We start from the raw sequence: 22,123 nt of genomic DNA on the forward strand, positions 1-22,123 counted from the left end.
TACGCGTCAAATCTTCATTCACAAATTTAAACACTTTACGTTTCTATTCCAATTAAATATTAGTCAGAATTGACTAATAAAATGCATTTATTTTGATACCACTTTTAAAACAAAACGTCCTTCACTAATAATTTTAATTATGTTTACATCTGTCTTACAAATTGCATTTCCAAGGCTATCCAGAAACATAATATATAAATATATCATCTTTTATCTTGCAAGATATTTTATTATAAGGCATAGTATATAATAAATTGTCAATTTGTTCAGCAATCAGATGTCATCATTGGGGCGTTTCAGTAGTCTGGTGTATAGTAGTAGTCTAAATACGGGATTAATCTTTACCATCACACGCATGGCTATCATCTGCCAGAAGGACCTGGATCATGGATGCAGAGGAAAATAAAGGAGTGGTACAGCATTTACAGTGAGTGTATTGATTATTCAATGCTCATCCACGATTTAATACCACACTTTGCAATACAGTAGATGGCGACACATCGTTATTGCTACCTGAACAATTTAGTGACTGAGAAGCAGAACTCTTCAGCAACTCAACAGCAAATATATTAACTGTATGTCGTACTGCACTGTGTGTAGAGTTAAAAGAAAGAAAAAAATATATATATATATATATTTATAATGTGTTTTTAACAGCTCTCAGAAGAATAATGTGAAACTTTTTTTGTGCACTCCGTTACGGTAGGTGGCGGTAAGTAGCGCACGTTCGCTTGTGATTCCAATTGAAACAACATAGATTATAAAGACGAAGAAGAAAAAGAAGAAGAAGAAAAAGGAGGAAGTGTTTTGTGATTGTTTCTGTTCAGCTGATTGGCGACGTTTGTCTGACTTTTGGTGATTAAAAAAAAATAGAAGGTAAATTATTTTTACATTTATGTACGGTATTACAGTTTCTTGGAAACGTTATAAGCCCACATTACCTTCTATAGAAACCGGAAGTTACTGATACGGCTGTTTTTAGCGCTCGGGACAGCCCTGTGCTACATTGTTAAGCTAACGAAATGCTATTGTTCGCCTGGGGTGAATTTCGAGTCATCTGACAAACTGAGTCATGGTGCATAAAATCGCTGCTTTATTGTTTGAAATGAGTTTTTACAAGATTACACTGGTTAGGTCATGTCCAAGCCATTAAACCCAGTCGCAACTTTTCAGTGGTAAACAAGATGGTTTCATATCGGTTTGTTGTTAGCTAAAGCTGGTTCAACGCTGTAAACTTTGTTTTTCTTTCTGTAGCAGGCTCCACATTAATTCACGATGAACCTTGAACGACTGCCCAATGAGGAGAAACTCGGCCTATGCAGAAAATATTACTTAGGTGAGTGTATTCTACTCAGTCTCGCTAAGTAGTAGTTTATTACTACAAATTCTGTGTAGACGAAAGAAGTGGTAACAGGAGTAGTCACCATAAGCTACATCCTCAGATCCTATTGAGGGGAGAGGGAGCAATGGGTAACCAGTATAGTTACAATGGCTGGTAGTCTTCTTTAAAATACAGCATGATAAATCTATTATTTAATTTTCTCTGTCATTGTTTCTCCCATTTTTTAATTTATTTATTGTTTTACAGGTGGTTTTGCATTTCTCCCATTTCTGTGGCTCGTCAACGTGGTGTGGTTCTTTCGGGAGGCATTCGTAAAGCCAACCTACACTGAACAGCTCCAGATAAAAGCCTGTGAGTGTCAAAAATGCAGAAAACAAACGCACAGTCAAAAACATATTAAGAAACAGAACATGAAATTGTATGTTTTGGAGTTTCACACAATAGTCCATCAGTGGATTTTACACTTGTAGCTCATTTTGTCTCAGTATAGCTGAGAAAAATTGTCAGTTACTCACATATTACTATGTATGTGGGTTTTTTTTGGTATAATTTCTAACAAACAATTTATCAGAACCTTTTATATTTTCATAAAACCTGGAGGAGATAGAATAGCTTTTTATTTTGATAAGGAAAGCTTTTTAAGTAATTTCTAAGTAGAATGGGGTGAAGGTTTCAATTTGATTTGTTTTTCACATGTTTATCTATATATTTATTTTGATAACTATAAGAACCTGATTTAGGAATGCACTAAAGCTCATTTGACTCAGAAGGATGAATAAGATAGTGGTGTTGAATACTATAGTTGACATGTTGATTATGAATGCTGAGAAGACAATCGCGCTATTAATGTGGTTCATATTGCCCCTCCATATTCCTAAGCTTGTATAAAATTTGAATAATTTATTGCTTGTTGACATTAAAATACATTTATTCAAAAGTTTTGTAAAAAAAAAAATATATATATATATGTAAATATTATTGTTTAAGGTAGTTTTCAGGTGAGCCACCATTGACACTTGGTTTAGAACACACACATTGTGCTTTGTGATTTGTTAGGATGTATTCTTTTTTTTTTTAACATATTAGAGGATAATATAACACTCTTTTGTCTTTTTCTTCTAGATGTGAAGCGGTCAGCGCTGGGGTTGCTGCTATGGGTGGCGGTACTCACAACTTGGATTACTATTTACCAGCATTTCAGAGCAGAGTGGGGGGAGGTTGGGGATTACTTGTCCTTTACAATTCCACTGGGCACTCCTTGAGGCATTCTTCAATGGCAGGTCTTTTGAAAATAATTAACGATCCACTTTAATGGACCAAAGAATGTTCTTTCTCCAACCACAGTGAAACATTTGGATGGTTTGTCTAATCCTATTAAATTGGTGGCTAATAACTTGTTAAAAGAGTGATCTGTCATATCTTCAAAAATAGCTGCCATCGGACCCAGAAATTCCTGTTGCTTGTGTTTGCCAAGGCATTTGAGAAAGTTTTTTTGGTTTTTGATAGAATAACTAATCTTGTGTACTCGACCGAGTCAAATGCCATGAATAGATGAAGCTGGATTTTTATTGTGATTATGAACCCAAAAACATTTCTACTTGTATGAGTGACGAATAAACTGTACCCACAATGTCTCTGTGATACAGTGTCTTTAATAAACATCTGTAGCTTTTATATCATTATCTCTCAAGGATCAGTGGACGTGTGAGGGATGATTGTTTTGGTGACTGATCAATGAGCTATTCTTTCCATATATATACACACACACACACACATATCCCTCATTGTTATATATGTCTCCTAAAGTCCAGACGACCACTGGCGCCTGTTGTGGAACCCAATAACTTAATCCCTCCAAATGTCCCCACTTTCCTATCATCCTGTGTGAGTCATAACATAATCAGTGCCAATTTTAGTCGCGGTCAAAGCTTAAGTGACAGGTTCTGTGTCGCTAACAGGGGAGAACATGTCCCTGCCATGCATAACTGCTGACTTCACTGGAGTGTGCCAAGAACAAGGAGTATCGGCTCATACTCTTCATGGTACAGGAGGTAACCTAAAACCTGAAAGTTCAGGACTGTGAGTCCATAAATCCTCTAATGGACACTGTGTACTCCTTGCTATTAGAATGAAGTGATATTGACTCCAGTCTCTCATTTGTGCTCATTTAAGGTCATTTATAAAGCATTCATAAAATTGATTTTACTTTACAGCAAGCTGGTGATTACTTTGATAGTATAAAGTATTTTATTTGTAATGGGATGTTTTTGCATCGATATATAGCGACTTAAACGCAGAATATTTTCTCGGCGCTGATTGGTGGCGCACGCGTCGAAGCACGTGTCTGGGACGTTCCCGTCACCCCGCTGTCACTGTCCGTCTGGCATCCGCTCACGGGGGTCAGCAACGTCTTCTTTTGAACTTATTTTTGGACAGACCTTCCCTGACAACAGATCTAAAGCGCACGGATCCGATAATTACGCACGGGTGGTTTGCTTCGGTGCCATCGGCCCGATAATAAAAAAGGCTGCGGCACCGTTAATGGCTGATAAACACGTTAATTGACGCTGAGCCCTCGGCAGCTGCTGCGTCTTTCCCCAAAAACAACAGGACTGCACTGTCATCCGTGCGGCCGTTGCCTGAACCACCCAAGGGTACGCAGTCCGACCGGATCATAACAGAAGCAAGGTGCCCCGGCGTGAATTCCCCAAACTCATTATGCAACTGCAGTAGCTATAAAACGCGCACCATAACAAGTCAGTCACGCCCAGCACCCACGGGGAGAGGATACACGGAGTCAGACAGACGGGCGCGCCAGATCATCATCATCATTCAGAACAAGCGGGTAAAACAGGGGCTGTCCTTTCCCTTCTGCGCACTAGTTTGGTCAGAGAATATAAGGAGAGACGCGCTGAGCAGCACTGTCTTTCAGCTTCGCCACCTCTACCGATTCAGTCTGCTCTTCTTTCTTTTGCCCCAAAACAAGCTTTCTACTTATCAGAAATGGACTTCCTCCTGACACCCACTTTGCCAGCTGGTGATATCCCATGGGAGAAGGTTTTACCACCTCTTATTCCTCGGCTGAACGGGACTTATGGACAACACAACTGGTCCCCTACGTTATTAGTTCCAGAGACTGATAATGGCAGTTCTGCAGAGGTAGGTTATTTTAATGTTTTTAATATTTAAAAAAAAGAAACATCTGATTGCTGTGTGGCTCAGGACGTAACTGTTGAGTAAAATATCCTATTTATCTTTGTCTCAATCTAACTCGGCCCCTTAGATTTTCAAATGCATCCAGTCTTCTTCAGCAACTCTGAGATTCAACCGAATGTCTCCCAACAGCTTACTTTTTCACGCTAAAACACTGTTAAAGACATCTATCATTTAGATTAGAATTTCGCAGTCCTACCTGTTTTATTTCTACATAAATCATGTGTTATTTTTTAGCAGGTGAACTGTGATGACAGCAGATTTACAGTTCAAGTTGATGTGAAGCATTTCAACCCAGAGGACCTGATGGTCAAAGTGATAGGAGACTTTGTGGAAGTGCAAGGAAAGCACGAAGAAAAAAAGGTCGGTATGCCGTGAGAAACACTGGCGCACTTCAGTTACGACTGTACTTCGTGTGATCCTCTAATCTTACCCCTGCTCTTGTGTCACTCCCCGTCAGCTTGATGGCCCTGGCTTCACGACGCGGCAGTTCAGCCGCCGCTACCGAATCCCAAAAGGAGTGGACACCCTGGCTTTGGAGTCAGCCGTCTCTCCAGACGGCATCCTTATTATATCTGCACCTATGCTGCAAGTTGAGGACAGATCCCTCACTTAAATGCACTAACATTAAAAAAAAAAAAAATCTCCTCACATCTTCACTGTATTAAAAAAATAAAATGATCTGAATCTTTTATGAACACACGAGCAAAACAAAGAGCAATAACTCCCAGGTCCTCCACTCGCAGCGGCACTCAACGGCTGCCAAAACACCCATTTCTCCCGTTCCTGGCACTCATCTAATATTCCCTGAGATTTGTATATACTGCTCTGCTATTACTCACCATCTTACATAATGTTTCAAGGAACCACTCTCTGTAAATATTTTGTGTTCACCATTTGAGCTGCTGCCTGTTTTTTGTGAAACTTTTGTAAATGCAATGCATTGTGATTTTGATTAACAACACAATCGGACATAAATTTTCCCTGAGTAATGTGGAAATATTTCTTGGAAAAAAGTGCAAATGAACTTTATTTCTTTATAAAATGATAATAAAAAAAAAAGAAAAGAAACTACAATAAGGGATTGTTGTCAGTGCGTTACTCTTCTTCTGGAAATTCATTCAACACGGAGTCTACTTCACTGAGGAGAAAAACAGAGAAGCATTAATTATTTTTCTGGAAAATGGACTATGAGACCAACATTTCATGAGATTTTAAAATTATTATCAATCTGGATATATATCTTTACACAAACTGTGTACTGGTAATGCATAGCAACTTGTTCTGATGGGAATTTTATTTAAGTTTACCTGATCTGCTCCTTAACCCATTTTCTTTGTTTGCGAAGGACTTGTAACAAAGGGTCATCTTCAAATTCTCTTTCATCAGAATCTGAAACAAAAAGCAACATAGCGTTGGAGGAAATGAGCAGATATCGGGCAACCTTGAGTAAATAGTTAATGGAGAGCAGAGACAACATGTTTATAGTGGTGAAAATGCAACATTGCTACAGGCATAGTACTTTGCATACAAGCAGCCACGGAGAAAGTTCTCGGGGTTTTGACCTCAACGGGTTTAAGAATGCGAAGCCAGGCATCTATTCATAGATCAGAATATATTCTCCACAATTATCTCCGGGGCAGAGGTTGGTGCCCTTCGCTGCCATACGCTCACCTTCAGCTTCTTGCAGCAGCTGTGAAATGACCTCCACGGAGTTCTGCGCGTTGCACGGGGGAGCTGGGGATTGCGGAGGTGCAGAGGCGGCGTGAGGAGGTGAAACACGTGGAGCAGGGATCCTCTGTGCGGGAGATGGGTCCGCCGTAGGGAACAACACCTCTGAAACTACCTGTAAATGCCCAGTGAGAACACATTCCACCGGTTAATACACATTGTAATTATCATGATGACACAGCACTTTGCCATTAGAATACAGCGTCTGACCTCTAAACAGGTACTGACGGCTATGCTGCATCTGTGGTTAAACTACTAAACTGATTTCAGTGTGCAATCTTTTGCACTCTGTCCATCTCCTGGAGACCACTTCTTTATTTTTTGGTTCTGATACTCGCCTCAGCAAAACAAGCATTAACGTAAAGACTCAAAAACCCTCATGAGGTGCTGTATTTTTATAAACAACACACCACACACACATATCTTTGAGTTCATCTGGCAGGTTACCATATTCTGAGAGCAGGGAAAACTTTAAGACCAAATAAGCACATAGAGTCTTTCTGGCTACAAAGAGTGCCTGCATGACGTTGAACTACAAAGAGAGCATAAAACAAAAAGGACTTAGTGCCAGCAACAAAAACAAAGTGCAGCTTTCCCCACTTACAGACCTGTCCTAAAGCACTGTGGATTGGAGAGGGTGGTGGTGGTTCCCGATCACCACTGCAGCGTTCACTAGCCGCCTCCTGGTTTCCCTCCTGGCGAAGCTGCTCCCTCCACGGAGTGACCTTTTTGGGAAGCCTTTGATGTGAAGAAGTCCTGTTTGTACAGCAATACCCCACATGGTGGTCACAGATAATGAGCAAAACATATATTTAAACATTCAGACTTGAATTTGTACAGTGTCCAAAGTTTTAAATACCTCACCTTGTGGATTTCTTTTGCTGTCTGACTGCCGTCTTCTTCTCATTCTTGTCCGACTCTTTTGTGTCCGCTTTCCTTGTCTTGTTCCTCTCTGGTATTGTTTGGCGACTAGGCCACTCTTGCCCTAAAGCTCCAGACAGAGCGGGTGGTGGGGACGGCGCATCGGTGAAGGGGTCCGCTGAGCTTGCAGGGGGGACCTGGGGCTTTTCGTGCACAACTTTGGTCTGAGACTCATTTAACCCTTGAGAAATGCTTTGTTGCGCTCCAGCCCGGGATGACTGGATGGGACAGGGCAAGACATCACAGAGTAAATGCATATGGGCAGGAACATGGGCCATAGCCTGGGGGTGAGAGACTGAGGGGCCAGAGAACACGTAGGCAGGAGAGGGAGCAGGATCTGGAACTGGCGGACATAGTCTGTGGGTCTCTTGTGGGGGAGCAGTGATGTGTGGATGCGTAACGCTTTGTGAGGAGGAAGGTTGCATTCTCTGCTGTTGCTATAGATAATGGAAGGGAAAGAGACTCAGAACCATGCTATGATTATGCAATACACAGTAAAAAATATATCCCAACCTTATGAGCTTGTCCACCAGATGATGGATGGCTTAAAATGGGGGGCTGCCAGCTAAATGTGGAACCGTGAAGACTGGAGGGCTGCAGGGTCCGAGGCCACTCCCTGGCTTGCTCCATCTTTCTCCTTAAACGCCACTGGAACAAGATATCTTCCTCAGGACGTGTGGGGGGCACCGTGACAGCACGGACTGGGTCTGAACTGACCTTCCCTGGATTTGTTAAGAAACGCATTGCACAAGACGACACAACAGCAATCAACACAGCATTAAGAAGAGTCCACAGCAAGTTAAAATCCAATGTCAACATACAGGGTTCTGTTTCACACTCTTACCAGTCGTACCAAGTGAAGGTTTTAATAAACTTGTAACGACAGGTCGTCGCGCCGGCTCATCTGCAGTGACCGGAGAGGAGAAATCTGAGCCTCCCAGGCCCTCGGAGCTGACAGGGATAGATCCATCACTCAGAGTGTATTCGCTGTCAGGAAGACAATAAGTTAATCGCAACCTAAGGGATGAATTCTTTCATCATTACTATAACTTGCTGGTCTTTCTACCCTCTCAGCAAAAGTCTGTTGGCTCTTTCTTGAAGATGTAATGTCTCTGTGTCATCGAATTCAGCCTGGGAAGCGTCAGACAAAATCTGAGAACAAAGACAAAACAAGCAGAACACAATAAGCATAATAAGTTTCCTCAAGATTTGACTTTGGATAGGATTCACAATATTGTGTAAGTGAATAAAACTAGAGCGGCACAGTGGAGAGGTGGTTAGCACTGATGCCTCACAGCGAGAAGGTCACCGATTCGAATCCATGGGCCGGCTGGCCTTTCTGTGTGGAGTTTGCATGTTCTCCCTGTGTCTGCGTGGGTTCTCTCCGGGTACTCCAGCTTCCTCCCACCATCCAAAGACATGCTCATTAGGTTAATTGGTGATTCTAAATTGGCCGTAGGTGTGAGTGTGAGTGTGAATGGTTGTCTGTCTCTGTGTTAGCCCTGCGATGGACTGGCGACCTGTCCAGGGTGTACCCCTGCCTCTCGCCCGATGTCTGCTGGGATAGGCTCCAGCAGACCCCCGCGGCCCTTAACAGGAATAACCGTGTATAGAAAAATGAATGAATGAATGAATAAAACTAGAAAAGTACATCTTCTGTTCTCATAATACTGACATAATATTTTTAGGGTGATACAGGCTAGGCTGGCGTAGCCAAGTAACACACCATCAGAATTTCATCATGGAGCACGCTTCTGATTGTCCTGGCATCTTCCCCGGGGCATAATGACTTCCAAACCAAACAACTCCACCCCGAAATTCCCTCACTAAAGTTTGGAGTTGGGGGTGGCGAACTTCGGGCTGGCTTTCAGGCGAATGTTTGGCATCAGCAGGCTGCCCAACGTGTCATATGCAGCTGTACAAATGTTGGTGCCCCAGGCATTTAATAAACACAGAGGTTTCCAAAAGGGCTGATGTGGTGTCGATATGCAAATATTTATATGCACGCCAAGTCGGAATAAAGTGATTCTCCGGCGTACAAGCTGGCTCTCGGGCATTCAGACAAACCTGGCACAAAACTGGGCACATTGTATTATAATCACGAAATACACGAAAATAAACCCTTTAACCTTTCAGTATATAAACTTGAAAACAAAGCACCTGTTGTTTCTGTTCAGTTGGAAAAGACTATACGTATATATATATATATATATAGATAGACTGTATATATTGTGACTCAATTCGAGTAAACTCACAAGTACACTCACACTGAGGGATCCTCTGCATGGGGAAAGGGATCTGTCACGTTGATGTCGTCGGGCTGGACTGTAAATAGCTGGATCGTGGTCATCTTTCAGAGTTAGGATGAGGGGGTTCAGAGATAGGGGTTGCACAGAATGATTTTCAGTGAATTCAGGAGCTGGTTACAGTCAAACGTCTAGACATTAAAACACAGCAATAAGTGAAAATAGACCTTTGTCTGTTGTTTTAGTTGGTGTCGAACTGGCGGGTAAAGATGAGTCCGACACCCACCAAAAAGGCTCCTGCCCCTCCTCTCCAATAGCAGAAGACATCTGCTGCCGCTCTTCTCGACTCTGCGGCCGACCGTGGCGAAAGCGTTCTATATATCTGGAAAGAGGCATTCAAACGGTTAGCATGCAGCCTTTCCTCTTTGGAAAAACAAAGTTGGAGGTTTTTTTAAATAGAGCATATGGCGTACTTCGCCAGCACCGAATCCTGCTGAACTCCCGGTGCCGAGGTAGCTGTCCCGGGCCGTTTGGGCGCCTCCATGCCAGATGAGGCCGGATTGCTGTCAGTGGAGGGCCAGGACTCGTCATAAACAGGTTGTCCATCAGTGGCGGGAAAATGGCGGTCACGTTCCTTGTCCAGCCGAGTGTGTGAATGTGGACTGGGTCGCTGCTTTGAACGTACAGGACTCAGAGTCTGCAGAAACAACAAAAGATATTTTTTGACTTAGGGAATGAAAATGAACTGTGTCTTGAAGTATATGCAACGCTGACTTAAACACATACTGTTTTTTTCTCTTTCTTTGTGATGGCCTGGTTGCGAGATGGGTGGTAGTGTGCTCTCCTCCCTGTTGATGCAGGTGGGAAGGGATTCTGCCTTGTGAATACAGGTCCACTAAGAAGAACAACACACATGACTTACTGTAAATATTGTTTAGGCTACTGTAGCATGTGTCCATTAAATCTTACCTGGACTTCATGGCTGCTTTAGAATCACACGTGATTCATCAATGAACACAGAAAGGGACGTTTCACTGTAGCCTGACCTTAACTGACGTATTTTTTTTTATTATTATTATCATAAATTACAACTGGACGGCCGTGTTCGTTTGACTACATTACCTATGTAATGTAACGACCACTTCCGAGTTTCCTTGTCCACAAAACAAAGTTACAATGGATGCAAACGACAGCACGGCGCAAACAGTCTTCGAGGTAGTTGAATTAAGCTGCTACAGCAGGTACTTTGAAGATCAATTCGTTCTACGGTGCAAGATTTTGACTAAAATCTATATAATAATAAAACATAATCACATAGCTTATTTATTTTCCAAAACTACCTCACAATGTCGATGTTACCAGAAGTGAGGGTCACCATGCCGATCGTTAGTTACTTCGCGACGTACAGCCAATAGGCATCGAGTTAAAGATGATGGACGTACCGTTTTACCCAATCACACGGAGGTCCCTGTTTGCACAAGCGCCAATCAGCTAATAGGAAACGGGCAGCGCGCGGAAGAGGAAAGTCTGTCCGTTTGTCAAAAACAAGCTAACTTAGCAACGGTAGCCTGGCTGTTAGGTACGGTATAATAACACGAACACTTTTAAGTGTATTTTACGTAAATACACACAAAACGCCAGGGTTAACTGCTATTAAGCAACGTGCTATAACAGGTGAACGCGAACCAGTTATAATTAATGTTAGCGGCTAATGCAGGAGGTGGCTAACTGTTTGTAATCGGCTAGCTAGCTACCGTTGTCGTAAGCAAACAATCGACCGGCAGCCGTTATCAATCCAAAGACCGTATTTGGGTTACCCTCGGTGACCGTGTTTTCTTCATTTCTAAGTACCGCAAAGGATTGACAGAAAGGCGGAGATAATGCACCACGTCAAGATCAAGACTGAAAGGCCAGGTATGTGATTTTTCAAAAATGCCAGGAAAACGCAAACATGTTGATCAAAGTTCATGTAACTCAAAGGTCCTGTAAAACATTTGCCAGTATAGTCACATACAGTAGCAAATAATATATCCAAAACTAAATAATACAGGATGCTAATGTCTCTCACATTCACATAAATTGTAGTTGTAGTAGTCTGCAAGTTATTTATTTATTTATTTTATCCATGCAAACACTGCAGATGTCGACGGGACGGGCGCTCGCAGCAGATTGGACGCGGTGTTGAAGGGGCTGGTGGAGAAAAGTGAAAATGAGAGGTTGGTAAACTCACTGGTGTATGTGTATGTTTAATAATTGTCGCCACTCTGTGTGATGTTTAAACTAATATTGTACTTTAAACAGGGAGCAAAATGAGAGTGATTCTGGAAAAATGACGACAGACTCTTTAAACAAGTATGGACTAGTAATTTGATTTTTAAATGTTTATTATTATTATTTTATAGAGTGAATGGTGTACTACAGTGGTGACTGTTACTATCTGTTATATTATTTGAACACAAATCAAAGTATGGAGAGCGTTTCTCACGAGACTTCGTTTCCTACTCTCTTTCTAGGGATTTGTCTCCATCGTCTGCTGGGAAAAGGCAAGTGTCTTGATTTCTCAACCTCAGCTGGCTGTTACATAAATAGATAAAGACTTTAGCGTGTTTTATGTTTGTGGCTCAAACTGTGATCTAGTCCTTTCCGTGTTTTTCAAAGTTAGTTGTGCACAATAATAGGCAATAATATGTTAATTATAATTCTGGAAATGTCCTCAACCGGTTAGCGCTGATGCCTCACAGCGAGAAGGTCACCGGTTCGAATCCATGGGCCGGCTGGCCTTTCTGTGTGGAGTTTGCGTGTTCTCCCTGTGTCTGCGTGGGTTCCTCTCCAGGTTCTCCGGCTTCCTCCCACCGTCCAAAGACATGCTCATTAGGTTAATTGGTGATTCTAAATTGGCCGTAGGTGTGAGTGTGAATGGTTGTCTGTCTCTGTCTGTGGCCCTGCGATGGACTGGCGACCTGTCCAGGGTGTACCCCCGCCTCTCGCCCGATGACAGCTGGGATAGGCTCCAGCAGACCCCCGTGACCCTTAACAGGACTAAACGGGTATAGAAGATGAATGAATGAATGAATGAATGAAATGTCCTCAACCTTGTTTGAATTTTTTTGCAGACCCTCAGCTCGGTTTCCACAGCACCGGAGAAAGAAGCGGAAAGAAATGGACGAGGGAATTCCAGAGAGCAATCAGCATAAACAAAGTAAATCTAGTGAAAAATGCTGAGAAGTAATAACAATAAGAAGAAGAATTTGTCCTTGTTGCACTGCATTGACTGTTACCACTGGACCTTCTGCTTCATTGTATAACGTCTAACCTTTAATTTATCTTTCTTTGCCCTGCCTATCTCCCTTTACCAGATGCATACATCATTAAGTTGTTTGATCGCAGTGTGGATCTGGCTCAGTTCAACACCAACACCCCGCTGTATCCCATATGCCGTGCTTGGATGCGAAACAATCCCTCTGTTCGAGAGCCAGCTGCCTCCCCAAGTTCCCCACACAGCATGATGGAAGAAGAGGTAAGGCCATAAATGTTTGTGTTGGACTAGTTGCACTGCATTTTGAATATGCAAATTATAGAAATAGAGCAAAATAATAAATAAAAGTTTTAAATTATACCTCACCATTATGAAAGAGGATGATGAGCGTAATGATAAATGAGCAAGGGAAACTAAATTGAGCAGACAAAATAGTCTGTAATCAAAAAGTTTTAAGTTTAAAGATAATCCAAGTGACAAGTTAATTTCCCATACGTGGGATCAATAAACATGTCTTATCTTGTCTTAATCCAATAATAAGGTAAGGTGTTTTTCTTCACCTTTTCCTAATAAAGGTTTTTCTTATTCTTAAATACACAAAATGCCCCAAACACCCGCCCTCTGAGAATAGTATGAAAAATAGCTGACACCCATTTTTTTTTTTTTAAATGAAAAGTTTAAGAAAATGAAACGGCCTCCTTCCTGAGTGATTCTCGTTCTTAGTGTCACTGTTTGGTTTGAGGTTTGTTTCAGTTCAGTACAAAGATTGTGGCTCTTACTACAGTTGTGTAGTAAGAGCCACAATATTGTGTTCTTAACCCCAGATTCGTGTCCTGCAGATGAAACGAAAACAGACAGTTCAGCTAGATTCTGTTTATGTGCATAACTAAACCCCCAAGAGGGAAATCCGTTTTGAGTTTTGATTTTGTAATTTGCTCTAAGTAAGATTTTCTTGGAGGCAGTGCAGTGAACATAAAAGGAAGTATTCACATGAGTACGTGCTACAGGCCCCGTTTACACGAAGGGAAGACGCAGCTATTCCCCTGCGGTTTGGCCTCTCATTTACACGAAAACCCCGTTTTTATCACAGAAAACGATTATTTCTAAAAACTCCGGCCAAAGTGGAGATTTCTAATAACGCTCGGTTATGTGTTGCCGTGTCAACTGGGAGAAACGGGGTTCGGAGAAAACGATGATGTCATCGCCACACCCCTCGAGCCTTCCACCACTTATATCCCGCGAGACGTCTCATAACAACATCAACAACAATGGTGGACTACATGCTCGTGTTCCTGCTGGAGAAGATATTGAGCCTATTATGGTTACTAGGGCAAAATATCATTTCTCCTTGAGTTTGGTTTCTTCTAAAGCCGATTTGTAAACAGCGCTCAAGCTTTATGCGCATGCTCCGCCTCTTCCTCTCCGTTTTTGGTGAATTTCTGAAACCGAAACAGTGCCACCTATAGGCCTGGAATATGAAGTAGCGTTTTCAGTCGTGGTGAAACGGACCTGTGTGGACGCAGATATTTCTTGAAACGATGCCAGGGAAAACGGAGAGGGAAAAGATCATTTTCGTACGTGTAAACGTGGCCACAGTCTCTGTGCAACGTAACACAAGGAATAATTTAGCATAAGTAACTACTCAGCTGTGTTGAGTGTTTTTGATTCGTTCTTTTTTCCCAGGTTACAGACATGATCAACGGTAAAGTTCAAAATGTGTTCCGACTTCCTCCTCCGACCTCGTGCCCAGTTACCTCCACAGGTGAACCCGTCAACCTCAGGATCCCACAGACAGAAAAAACCACTGATACCAAGGTTCAATATGTGATACTTGCATTGTGATATCCAGTACATCAAGTTAATCAATTCATAAGCAAATTGCTTGTATATTGTACATTAGTTTGCTATTGACCATGTAGCTGCTGCTGCTTTGTATTGGAAACGTACTTATATATATCCAGTTTTATATACGCCTACACTGTTCTTTATCTTGTGATCTCATGCAGCTGATATTGGAGTCACTAAAAATGTTTTTTGTGGTATACCTACAATGACTCATATCTTAATGAGGTGTAACTGTATTTTTACAGGTGGCAGATGTTGCTCCGTCAGGTTCTCTCCTGTGTGACCACATGGAACGGTGGAAAAAGATCAGGCATAAGTATGTTCTTTGTGAACATTTTTCAGATGCACCGTAATTTGCTCTTTAATTGAACATAATCATTCACAGCGCATTGAACATAACCCACATTGGTGAAGTCATCACCTCTGGTAATAATATAATCTTTATTTAGACGTTTATTCTATTTATTCTCTTGACTTGACTGATGAATCTTAACTTCCTTGTGCACAGTTAACTGTTAAATCACATTAGAGGTACAAGTTGGCCCGTGTGGAAAATAATAATAATAATAATAATGAATATTAACAGTAATTTTAATTGTATTAATTCTTCAGAGCCTTCATACAGTCCACTGCTTGTTTACCTTGTTCACAGGTTCAGTAACTGAAATTACGGCTGAAAAAGAGAGACTAAAAATCAAAATAGCTGACCTTCTATGTTTGTGTTGCACCCTTGTTTCATTCCGAAACAGGCTTATTTCCCAAGTATTTTTACATATTGACTCGACAATTTGTATACTAGAAGAAGCGTGGGTTGAGTGCGTGCACTTTAAAGGATATAAAGGCAGTATGAGTCATTGGTAAACTGGAAATTACACAGCAACCAGCCTGTCTCTGTTAAACCAAGGTCATTTCCAGGAAAATAGTTTTGAACATGAGTATTTAGAAAGTTCGGTTATGATGTGTAGTTGACATTAGTGTGTTTGTGAGCTTCATTTTTGAACAATCGCTCGTAAGTTTGAAATGAGTTGCGCTTACCCATACTGATCTGTTTATTTAGTTTTGGTTTTTTTTGTTTGTTTTCTAGATGGAAGGAGTGCTCCAACAAGAACCAGTTAAGATACAGCGAGAGTATCAAGATCCTTAAAGAAATGAAAGAGCTCTATGATCGCTAACTGGCTGCCAGAATAGACTTCATGACCGTACACAGTCTATGTTTGAATACACCTGCCTTCTACACGATCAGACTCACAGGAGAGCATTAACAGAACCTTGAGCCTTAAAATACTTCTCATCCTCTGCATTGCAGCAAATGTTACAGTTCCTTGTGTGTGTGTGTGAGTGTCTTCTAGGGTCGCGTGGGATGTTTAATTCATGAAAACTCAGTGTTGATGTGTGAATAAGTTAAATGACTAGTTATTAATATTTTCTAGACACTCTTGTGACTTGTGCATCCTCAACAACAACTATTAAAGTCTTTTGTGATTTCTTCTACCTCAAGGTTTACTTCTTTAATGACGCTATTCTAAAGGAACACAACAGCTGGTAATATACTAGTATAGCTAGTATAAACCAAGAGGATCGCTTAGAGGATTTAAGTCTTCCATAAGAGTAGCCTACAGATAAAATAATCCTCGCTCGTTCATTAGGTTACACTTGTGGCTTGTTGGTTCTTTATTAGTCAGAGGTGAAATCCCCAAAACTGTGAACATGTCTCAGATTACATTTCTTACTTGAATGTGAATGTGATTTAATAAATCTCCGTTGTAATACTTAATGGAGGTTACAGCAATTTGCATTTCTTTTGTTTTTTCCCAAGTTTGTTTATTAATTTCAAGACAATACAAAAGCAGTTAAAAAAATATATCTGTGCAAAAACAAGTTACCTTTTTTGCTTACATACACAAAATAAAATAAACAACAATAAATCAAATCAGACCAAAACACAACAACCCCCCACAGTCAGTAATGAGGATTAAATACAAAAACACAGACACATATACAATATCCAAATTCAGCAAAACCTTACAATAGGTAGCCACCCCAACAGAGCATAACATATGACATATTGCTAGGTTAAGGCCAGTCTAGTCCTAGTCAGGAATATGTGAGAAACTAGTACTCTCAAAATAAAGAAAAAGTGGGCCCCATACCTTCCAAAATTTTTGAGAAGAACTCCTTGTAGAACGTCTGATTTTTTCCAATTGAAGGAAATAAAGAACATCCGCCAACCAGCGTGCATGACAAGGGGGGGGTTCTTAACTTCCATTTAGTTAAAATTAGTCTTCTTGCTAATAAGGTGACAAAGGCAATAACATCTCTATTAGATTGTGATAGGGAAGGTACAAAGGAGGAGACACCGAACAATGCAGTGAGAGCATTCGGCTCAATCCTCTCTTCAACTATGTCTGAAATAGTTTTAAAAATGTCCGTCCAGTAGTTACACAGAGATGGGCAGAGCCAAAACATATGAATTAAATTGGTTGGGGTTTGCTTGCATCTATCGCATTCTGGAGATATATCTTTGTAGATCTTAGCCAGCCTCTCTTTAGTGTAATACGTACGGTGCAGAATTTTGCACTGAATAAGGCCATGGCGCGCACATATTGAAGATTTATGCACACGACTAAGAATTTCGTCCCACAAAACCTCAGATAACTCCTCCCCCAAATCCTCTTGCCACAAGGCCCTTATGTTATCCAGTGGATCTGGACGAAGAGACAGAATTTGATTATAAATATCTGAATTTCAATGAGTAACTAGATTTGAAAAACCTATCAAGAGGTGACTCGTTGGGCAAATTGGGGAAATTTGGGAAGGCTGTGCGAGCAAAACTACGAACTTGTAGGTATCTAAAAAAGTGATGTTTAGGGAGTGAGAACTGCTCAGAGAGCTGTTGGAAGGACGCAAAGGTGTTGTTAATGTATAAATCCTGAAATGATACTATGCCTTGATTGGACCAAATTAAAAAAGCATTGTCTACAAGTGATGGAGGGAAAGCATGATTATTGGCTATTGGAGCTTGGATGGAGAAAGATTGTAAACCAAAACAGCGTTTGAATTGAGCCCAAATTCTAAGAGAAATTCTCACAAGCACATTCTTACTGTACGGAGAAGTGGAGGATAAAGTAGAAGAATGCACCAAAGCCTTCAATGAAACTGGTTTAGTAGAAAATGCCTCCATGGTTACCCAAGTGGGCGCGTGATCTAAAGTTTCATATTGGAGCCAAAACTTTAAAATTCTAATATTAGCAGCCCAGTAATAGAATGTCATATTTGGAAGAGCCAACCCCCCAAGTGGTTTGGGTCTCTGTACATGTTGTTTATGCAACCAAGGGACCTTTTTATTCCAAATGAATTCTAAAATTAGACTGTCCAATTTATGGAAAAAAAGAGGGAGGAAAATGGGGACAGATTGAAACATAAGAAAAACATGGGAGAGTAGTCATCTTCACAGAATTGACACGACCGGCCAAAGACAAACTGAGAAGAGACCAACGTTCAAAGTCCTCTTGAGTTTTAGATAGCAAGGGAGCAAAATTTGCCTTGAAAAGGTCTTTAAATTTGTGAGTGACATGAATTCCAAGATATTTAAAGCTATGATGGGCTACTTTGAAAGGCAGGTTGTGTAAAGGGAATGTCTGAGCAGCTGTATTAACAGGGAATATCTCGCTCTTAGTAAGATTTAATTTATAGCCAGATATTTGACTAAAGGACTCAAGACAGACCAGGGCGGCAGGTATAGAAACAGAGAGGTTGGAAAGAAAGAGGAGTAAATCATCAGCATACAGAGAAACTTTCAATTCAATACCGTCTCTGTGTATACCAGAGATATCAGGGTCACAACGAAGTGCCACAGCAAGGGGTTCAATGGCAATTGCGAAAAGAAGAGGACTTAGAGGACAACCTTGTCTCGTAGAGCGATGGAGATGAACGTACCCAGATTGAATGTTATTGGTTCTAACTGAGGCTTGTGGGGAGGAGTAAAGCAATTTAATCCAGGATACATATTTCTCCCCAAACCCAAATTTTCCAAGAGTGTAAAACAGATAGTTCCACTCCACGCTATCAAAAGCTTTCTCAGCATCCATGGAGCTTCTTCCGTGTGAGAGATGGAGGGATTGTAAATGGTATTGAATACCTGTCTAAGGTTGGAGAAAGAGTGTCTATTGCATATAAACCCTGTTTGGTCTGGTGAGATGATAGTTGGGAGAATAGAGTCTAGACAAAGGGCCAGAAGCTTAGACAGTATTTTAAAATCAACATTTAGTAAACTTATAGGGCGAAAAGAGGCACAGGCTAAGGGGTCCTTGTCTTTTTTTAGAATGAGAGAAATAGATGCCTGATTGAGAGAGCAATTTGCATTTCAGACAAGAATCGAAACAATAATATTCATCCCCTGTACTACAACATTTTCAGTTTGAAATGAGCAAGTAAATGAAAAGTGCTGAATGTAGTTTTGTTAGAAAGACATGTACATAAGACAAACCACTAATGTAATCCACAGAACTGAATATTTTTTGAAATGCACTACAGCATGACCTCTATTAAGAATGAAGCCACTGTAATAGACAAGTTGTTGTATTAGCAGAGTGCAACAGTACGGCTGCAAAGACTAAGTCACTTCTACTACTTTTTGATTTGTCTTGTCTTTGTGTAGTATACGGAGACTGAGGAGAGCTGATGCTGTTGTGCCAAAAGAGCTACCAAAAGATTCAAACAGTTTATTGTCATGTGCACAGTATGGAGACATATTTCCAATTAAATTCTTCTTTTGACACCCCCTCCCCCACAAAACGTCATTTACCGCACCTTAAGTGTCTGTGGTAGATGGGTTGCTTATATACAATGAGTAAATGCATTAAAATAATCTCAATTACCTACGGCTGAAATAATTCTTCATTTTCAGATTTTTAACAGATTTTTAATGTGTTTTTGAATGTGTGGAAGTATGTGAAGGAAATGTGATTAGCAGGATATGTCAAGTTTTGCAAATGAACAAACAGCTTGTGCACTGGGCTGTCCTGTGACTTCCTTCCTCTATGCTGTGGTATGCAGTGTGAACTCATGTTTGTCATGCAGATAGACCAAAACATTTGTTCTAATCGTCAAAAATACATTTTTATTGACTGTTCATAAATGTACAAAGTCCAAATGAATTTCCTGTTACAGTATCATTAATGTCACCATAGATCATCACATGAAAAACATGCAAAAAAAAAACTTCATAGACTGCTCTCGAGTGCATTTAAAGCGATTCCGTGTCTGATATCTTGAAAGCTACAACTTGCAGGTGCAAAACATTTATCTTTACATGTCGTCATCAAATGACAAGTATACAAATTGAAGCTGTTTCCACATACTTGTGCAAGCAGGAAAGTGGGAAGTTTTATCAGTCATAAATGAAAATGCCTGAAAACACATGTGAAGGTGCATCAGTATAAAAACATGTTAACACAACAACAATAAAAATAAGTCATTTAATCTATCATCTCTATCTAGAGATGAAGAATAATATGGTTGAAGAAGTGACGTTAAACTGCTTGAACAAGCAAGAAAGTTGTAAAATCCACAACAACTTCCTACTTTCTTGCTTGTACAAGCAAGAAAGTAGGAAGTTGTTGTGGATTTTATCTGTCACCTGTTATAAGTCATAAATGAAAACACCTGCAAACACACGTGAAGGTTCATCAGTATAAAAACATGTTAACAACAAAAAACAAAAAAATGAGTCATTTATTTTCTCAGATGAATCACTTTAAAGATACAGGTCATTTTCAACTAATCTGTTTGTCTGTTGTTACAAATTTTGTGTCCAAAAAACACTTTCGACGTGCATCGGTTGTCGAATGTGGAGATCTTATTCACTGCTTCCTGTCTCATCAGTGAAGACCGCTTTGCATTCTGTGAAGATCAAGGCATTGGCTGTGTCTTTCTTCTCCGTGGGTGAAGCTGAGTCCGACTTTCTAGACATTCGTGAAAAGTGTGACGACAGGCTGCGGGGGGATATCAGCGACAGGTGGTCCTCCACCAGGGCACTCTCTAGCACAAAACATATGGATGTCTTGAGCTTCTTCTGGAATTCATCGCACATGAAAACGTAGAGGATGGGATTCAGGCAGCTGTTCATAAAAGCCAGACTCGCAGCCAAAGAACCTACGACTTGAACAATGCCTTGGTAAGCGGGGTTACCATGAGATTCTATAAAGTAAATGACATGCAGAGGCAACCAGCAGATGAAGAATGCAAAAATGACGGAGAAAATGATTCGCCGAGATCTCTGCTTCCTTGTCTTCTGCAGGTTCCTTGCACGGATGGCTATGGCAACATAAGAGACAAGTATTACCAGGAATGGAATGAGAAAACCGACAACAAAGCGAAAAATGGGGAGGGTCTTGATTTGTTCAGGGGTTGCATTAAAATAACCACACCACCATGCCTCGTTATGCTCAACAGTACTGCGAAAACTGGCATAAGGCGTGCTGCAGAACCCAGCAGCCACCCAGATAGCAGCACTTATTAGCTGAGCTTTGCGGACGGTGCGCTTGTTTTGTGCCCACACCACCATCCAAATGGAGAAGCAACGGTCAAGACTTATGGCCGCCAGAAGAAAGACACTGGCAAACATGTTGACTACAGTCACAAAGGTGTTGAGCTTGCACATGAAATTTCCAAAAGGCCAGCGGCCCTCCTGCCGGAGGGAAATGATTGAGAAAATCAAGAAGCCTGTAAAGAGGAAGTCAGCCAGGGCCAAGTTGAGAAACCAGACTGAGTTGACCGTCCTCTTCATCCGGAAGCCCGTCACGTAGATAACTAGACCATTACCAATAGTCCCAACTATAAAAGCCACGCAGTACATGACAAGAGAGACTGTGCGTGTGTGTTTGGTAATGTCATCCAGTCCAGAGGATGCATCCGTAGTGGAAGTGTTGGCATCTAAACAAACAGGAAAGTATTTCAGTGCCAACATCCGTAATTTCATCACAATCTGCATGCCCTGTCCTACTGCTCCCACTAGAATGGACGAAGCAGTTGTGGAATGATTTGTAATAAACTGCATTTCACATAGCTTCTGTTGTGATAAAAGCACTGTGACAGAAATGATTATCTATTTAAAAACATTCTAGAGAAGTTCAGCAAGAAACATTTGACATATCAGCTCTCTGCTGAAGCAAATCAAAAGCAATGCTGTTTAATTTTTGAAGTGTCTTACCAGTCCCCATCTTTCTGGTCGCAGTGACAGTCTGTCTTTATTCTAGGCTGATCACTATCTGATGCCGTCTTCACTTGTTCTCTCTCTCTCTCTCTGTCTATTTACTCCTCCTTCTTTGTGCATGCAGCTGCCAATGAGACAGTACAGCCATGCACAGGGAGTGGAAAAACACGAACGTAGGCCGTTTTTAATATCATGCAAAGTGCATGAAAATTCCTGAAGCTGGATGAACGTTGAACACCGTTCTGATGAGGTGTTATCAAGAGCTAGGACAGGCTTCTCGTGGGTTGTGTGTGTTGCTGTGCTCTCGTGTTGCACGTGACATTGCACTGAAAAGTGTTTGTTTGTGACTACCTAGA

At 41.1% G+C, this 22,123-nt stretch overlaps 5 protein-coding genes across 8 annotated transcripts; 3 read left to right on the top strand and 2 right to left on the bottom strand.

Moving 5' to 3' along the window:
- The first annotated feature begins 701 nt into the window (after positions 1 to 701).
- On the top strand, positions 702 to 2,974 carry psenen (presenilin enhancer, gamma-secretase subunit). 2 transcript variants are annotated; one of them, XM_084556628.1, is made up of 4 exons: positions 702 to 876; positions 1,258 to 1,336; positions 1,589 to 1,693; positions 2,465 to 2,974. In XM_084556628.1, exons 2-4 carry the CDS (start codon positions 1,276 to 1,278, stop codon positions 2,602 to 2,604), a joined length of 306 nt encoding a protein of 101 aa, XP_084412754.1. In that variant the 5' UTR covers positions 702 to 876; positions 1,258 to 1,275; the 3' UTR covers positions 2,605 to 2,974. The 2 variants fall into 2 exon arrangements, with proteins under 2 accessions (XP_084412754.1, XP_084412753.1); XM_084556627.1 differs by having other exon boundaries at positions 706 to 876; positions 1,255 to 1,336.
- Positions 2,975 to 4,110: 1,136 nt separating this feature from the next.
- Positions 4,111 to 5,181, top strand: hspb6 (heat shock protein, alpha-crystallin-related, b6). 2 transcript variants are annotated; one of them, XM_084556625.1, is made up of 3 exons: positions 4,111 to 4,501; positions 4,793 to 4,918; positions 5,016 to 5,181. In XM_084556625.1, exons 1-3 carry the CDS (start codon positions 4,346 to 4,348, stop codon positions 5,169 to 5,171), a joined length of 438 nt encoding a protein of 145 aa, XP_084412751.1. In that variant the 5' UTR covers positions 4,111 to 4,345; the 3' UTR covers positions 5,172 to 5,181. The 2 variants fall into 2 exon arrangements, with proteins under 2 accessions (XP_084412751.1, XP_084412750.1); XM_084556624.1 differs by having other exon boundaries at positions 4,252 to 4,501; positions 4,796 to 4,918.
- A 386-nt stretch (positions 5,182 to 5,567) lies between these two features.
- On the bottom strand, positions 5,568 to 10,902 carry proser3 (proline and serine rich 3). Of its 2 annotated transcripts, none has more exons than XM_084556622.1 (13): positions 10,423 to 10,902; positions 10,240 to 10,348; positions 9,927 to 10,150; positions 9,681 to 9,835; positions 9,475 to 9,557; positions 8,274 to 8,359; positions 8,061 to 8,194; positions 7,721 to 7,929; positions 7,151 to 7,644; positions 6,895 to 7,042; positions 6,230 to 6,401; positions 5,866 to 5,947; positions 5,568 to 5,696 (listed from the first exon to the last, which is right to left on the bottom strand). In XM_084556622.1, the coding sequence occupies exons 1-13, from the start codon at positions 10,431 to 10,433 to the stop codon at positions 5,654 to 5,656; spliced, it is 1,950 nt and encodes a 649-aa protein (XP_084412748.1). In that variant the 5' UTR covers positions 10,434 to 10,902; the 3' UTR covers positions 5,568 to 5,653. The 2 variants fall into 2 exon arrangements, with proteins under 2 accessions (XP_084412748.1, XP_084412747.1); XM_084556621.1 differs by having other exon boundaries at positions 8,052 to 8,194.
- Positions 10,903 to 11,034: 132 nt separating this feature from the next.
- Positions 11,035 to 16,751, top strand: lin37 (lin-37 DREAM MuvB core complex component). The gene is made up of 9 exons (XM_084556623.1): positions 11,035 to 11,367; positions 11,594 to 11,669; positions 11,755 to 11,805; positions 11,967 to 11,996; positions 12,567 to 12,652; positions 12,810 to 12,970; positions 14,393 to 14,524; positions 14,800 to 14,870; positions 15,639 to 16,751. The coding sequence occupies exons 1-9, from the start codon at positions 11,334 to 11,336 to the stop codon at positions 15,724 to 15,726; spliced, it is 729 nt and encodes a 242-aa protein (XP_084412749.1). The 5' UTR covers positions 11,035 to 11,333; the 3' UTR covers positions 15,727 to 16,751.
- A 3,297-nt stretch (positions 16,752 to 20,048) lies between these two features.
- Positions 20,049 to 21,792, bottom strand: LOC311496859 (C3a anaphylatoxin chemotactic receptor-like). The gene is made up of 2 exons (XM_084556871.1): positions 21,765 to 21,792; positions 20,049 to 21,487 (listed from the first exon to the last, which is right to left on the bottom strand). The coding sequence occupies exons 1-2, from the start codon at positions 21,772 to 21,774 to the stop codon at positions 20,412 to 20,414; spliced, it is 1,086 nt and encodes a 361-aa protein (XP_084412997.1). The 5' UTR covers positions 21,775 to 21,792; the 3' UTR covers positions 20,049 to 20,411.
- Between the last annotated feature and the right edge of the window lie 331 nt (positions 21,793 to 22,123).

Source organism: Chelon labrosus (assembly GCF_963514085.1).
Source record: "Chelon labrosus genome assembly, chromosome: 12".
NCBI classification, from domain to species: domain Eukaryota; kingdom Metazoa; phylum Chordata; class Actinopteri; order Mugiliformes; family Mugilidae; genus Chelon; species Chelon labrosus.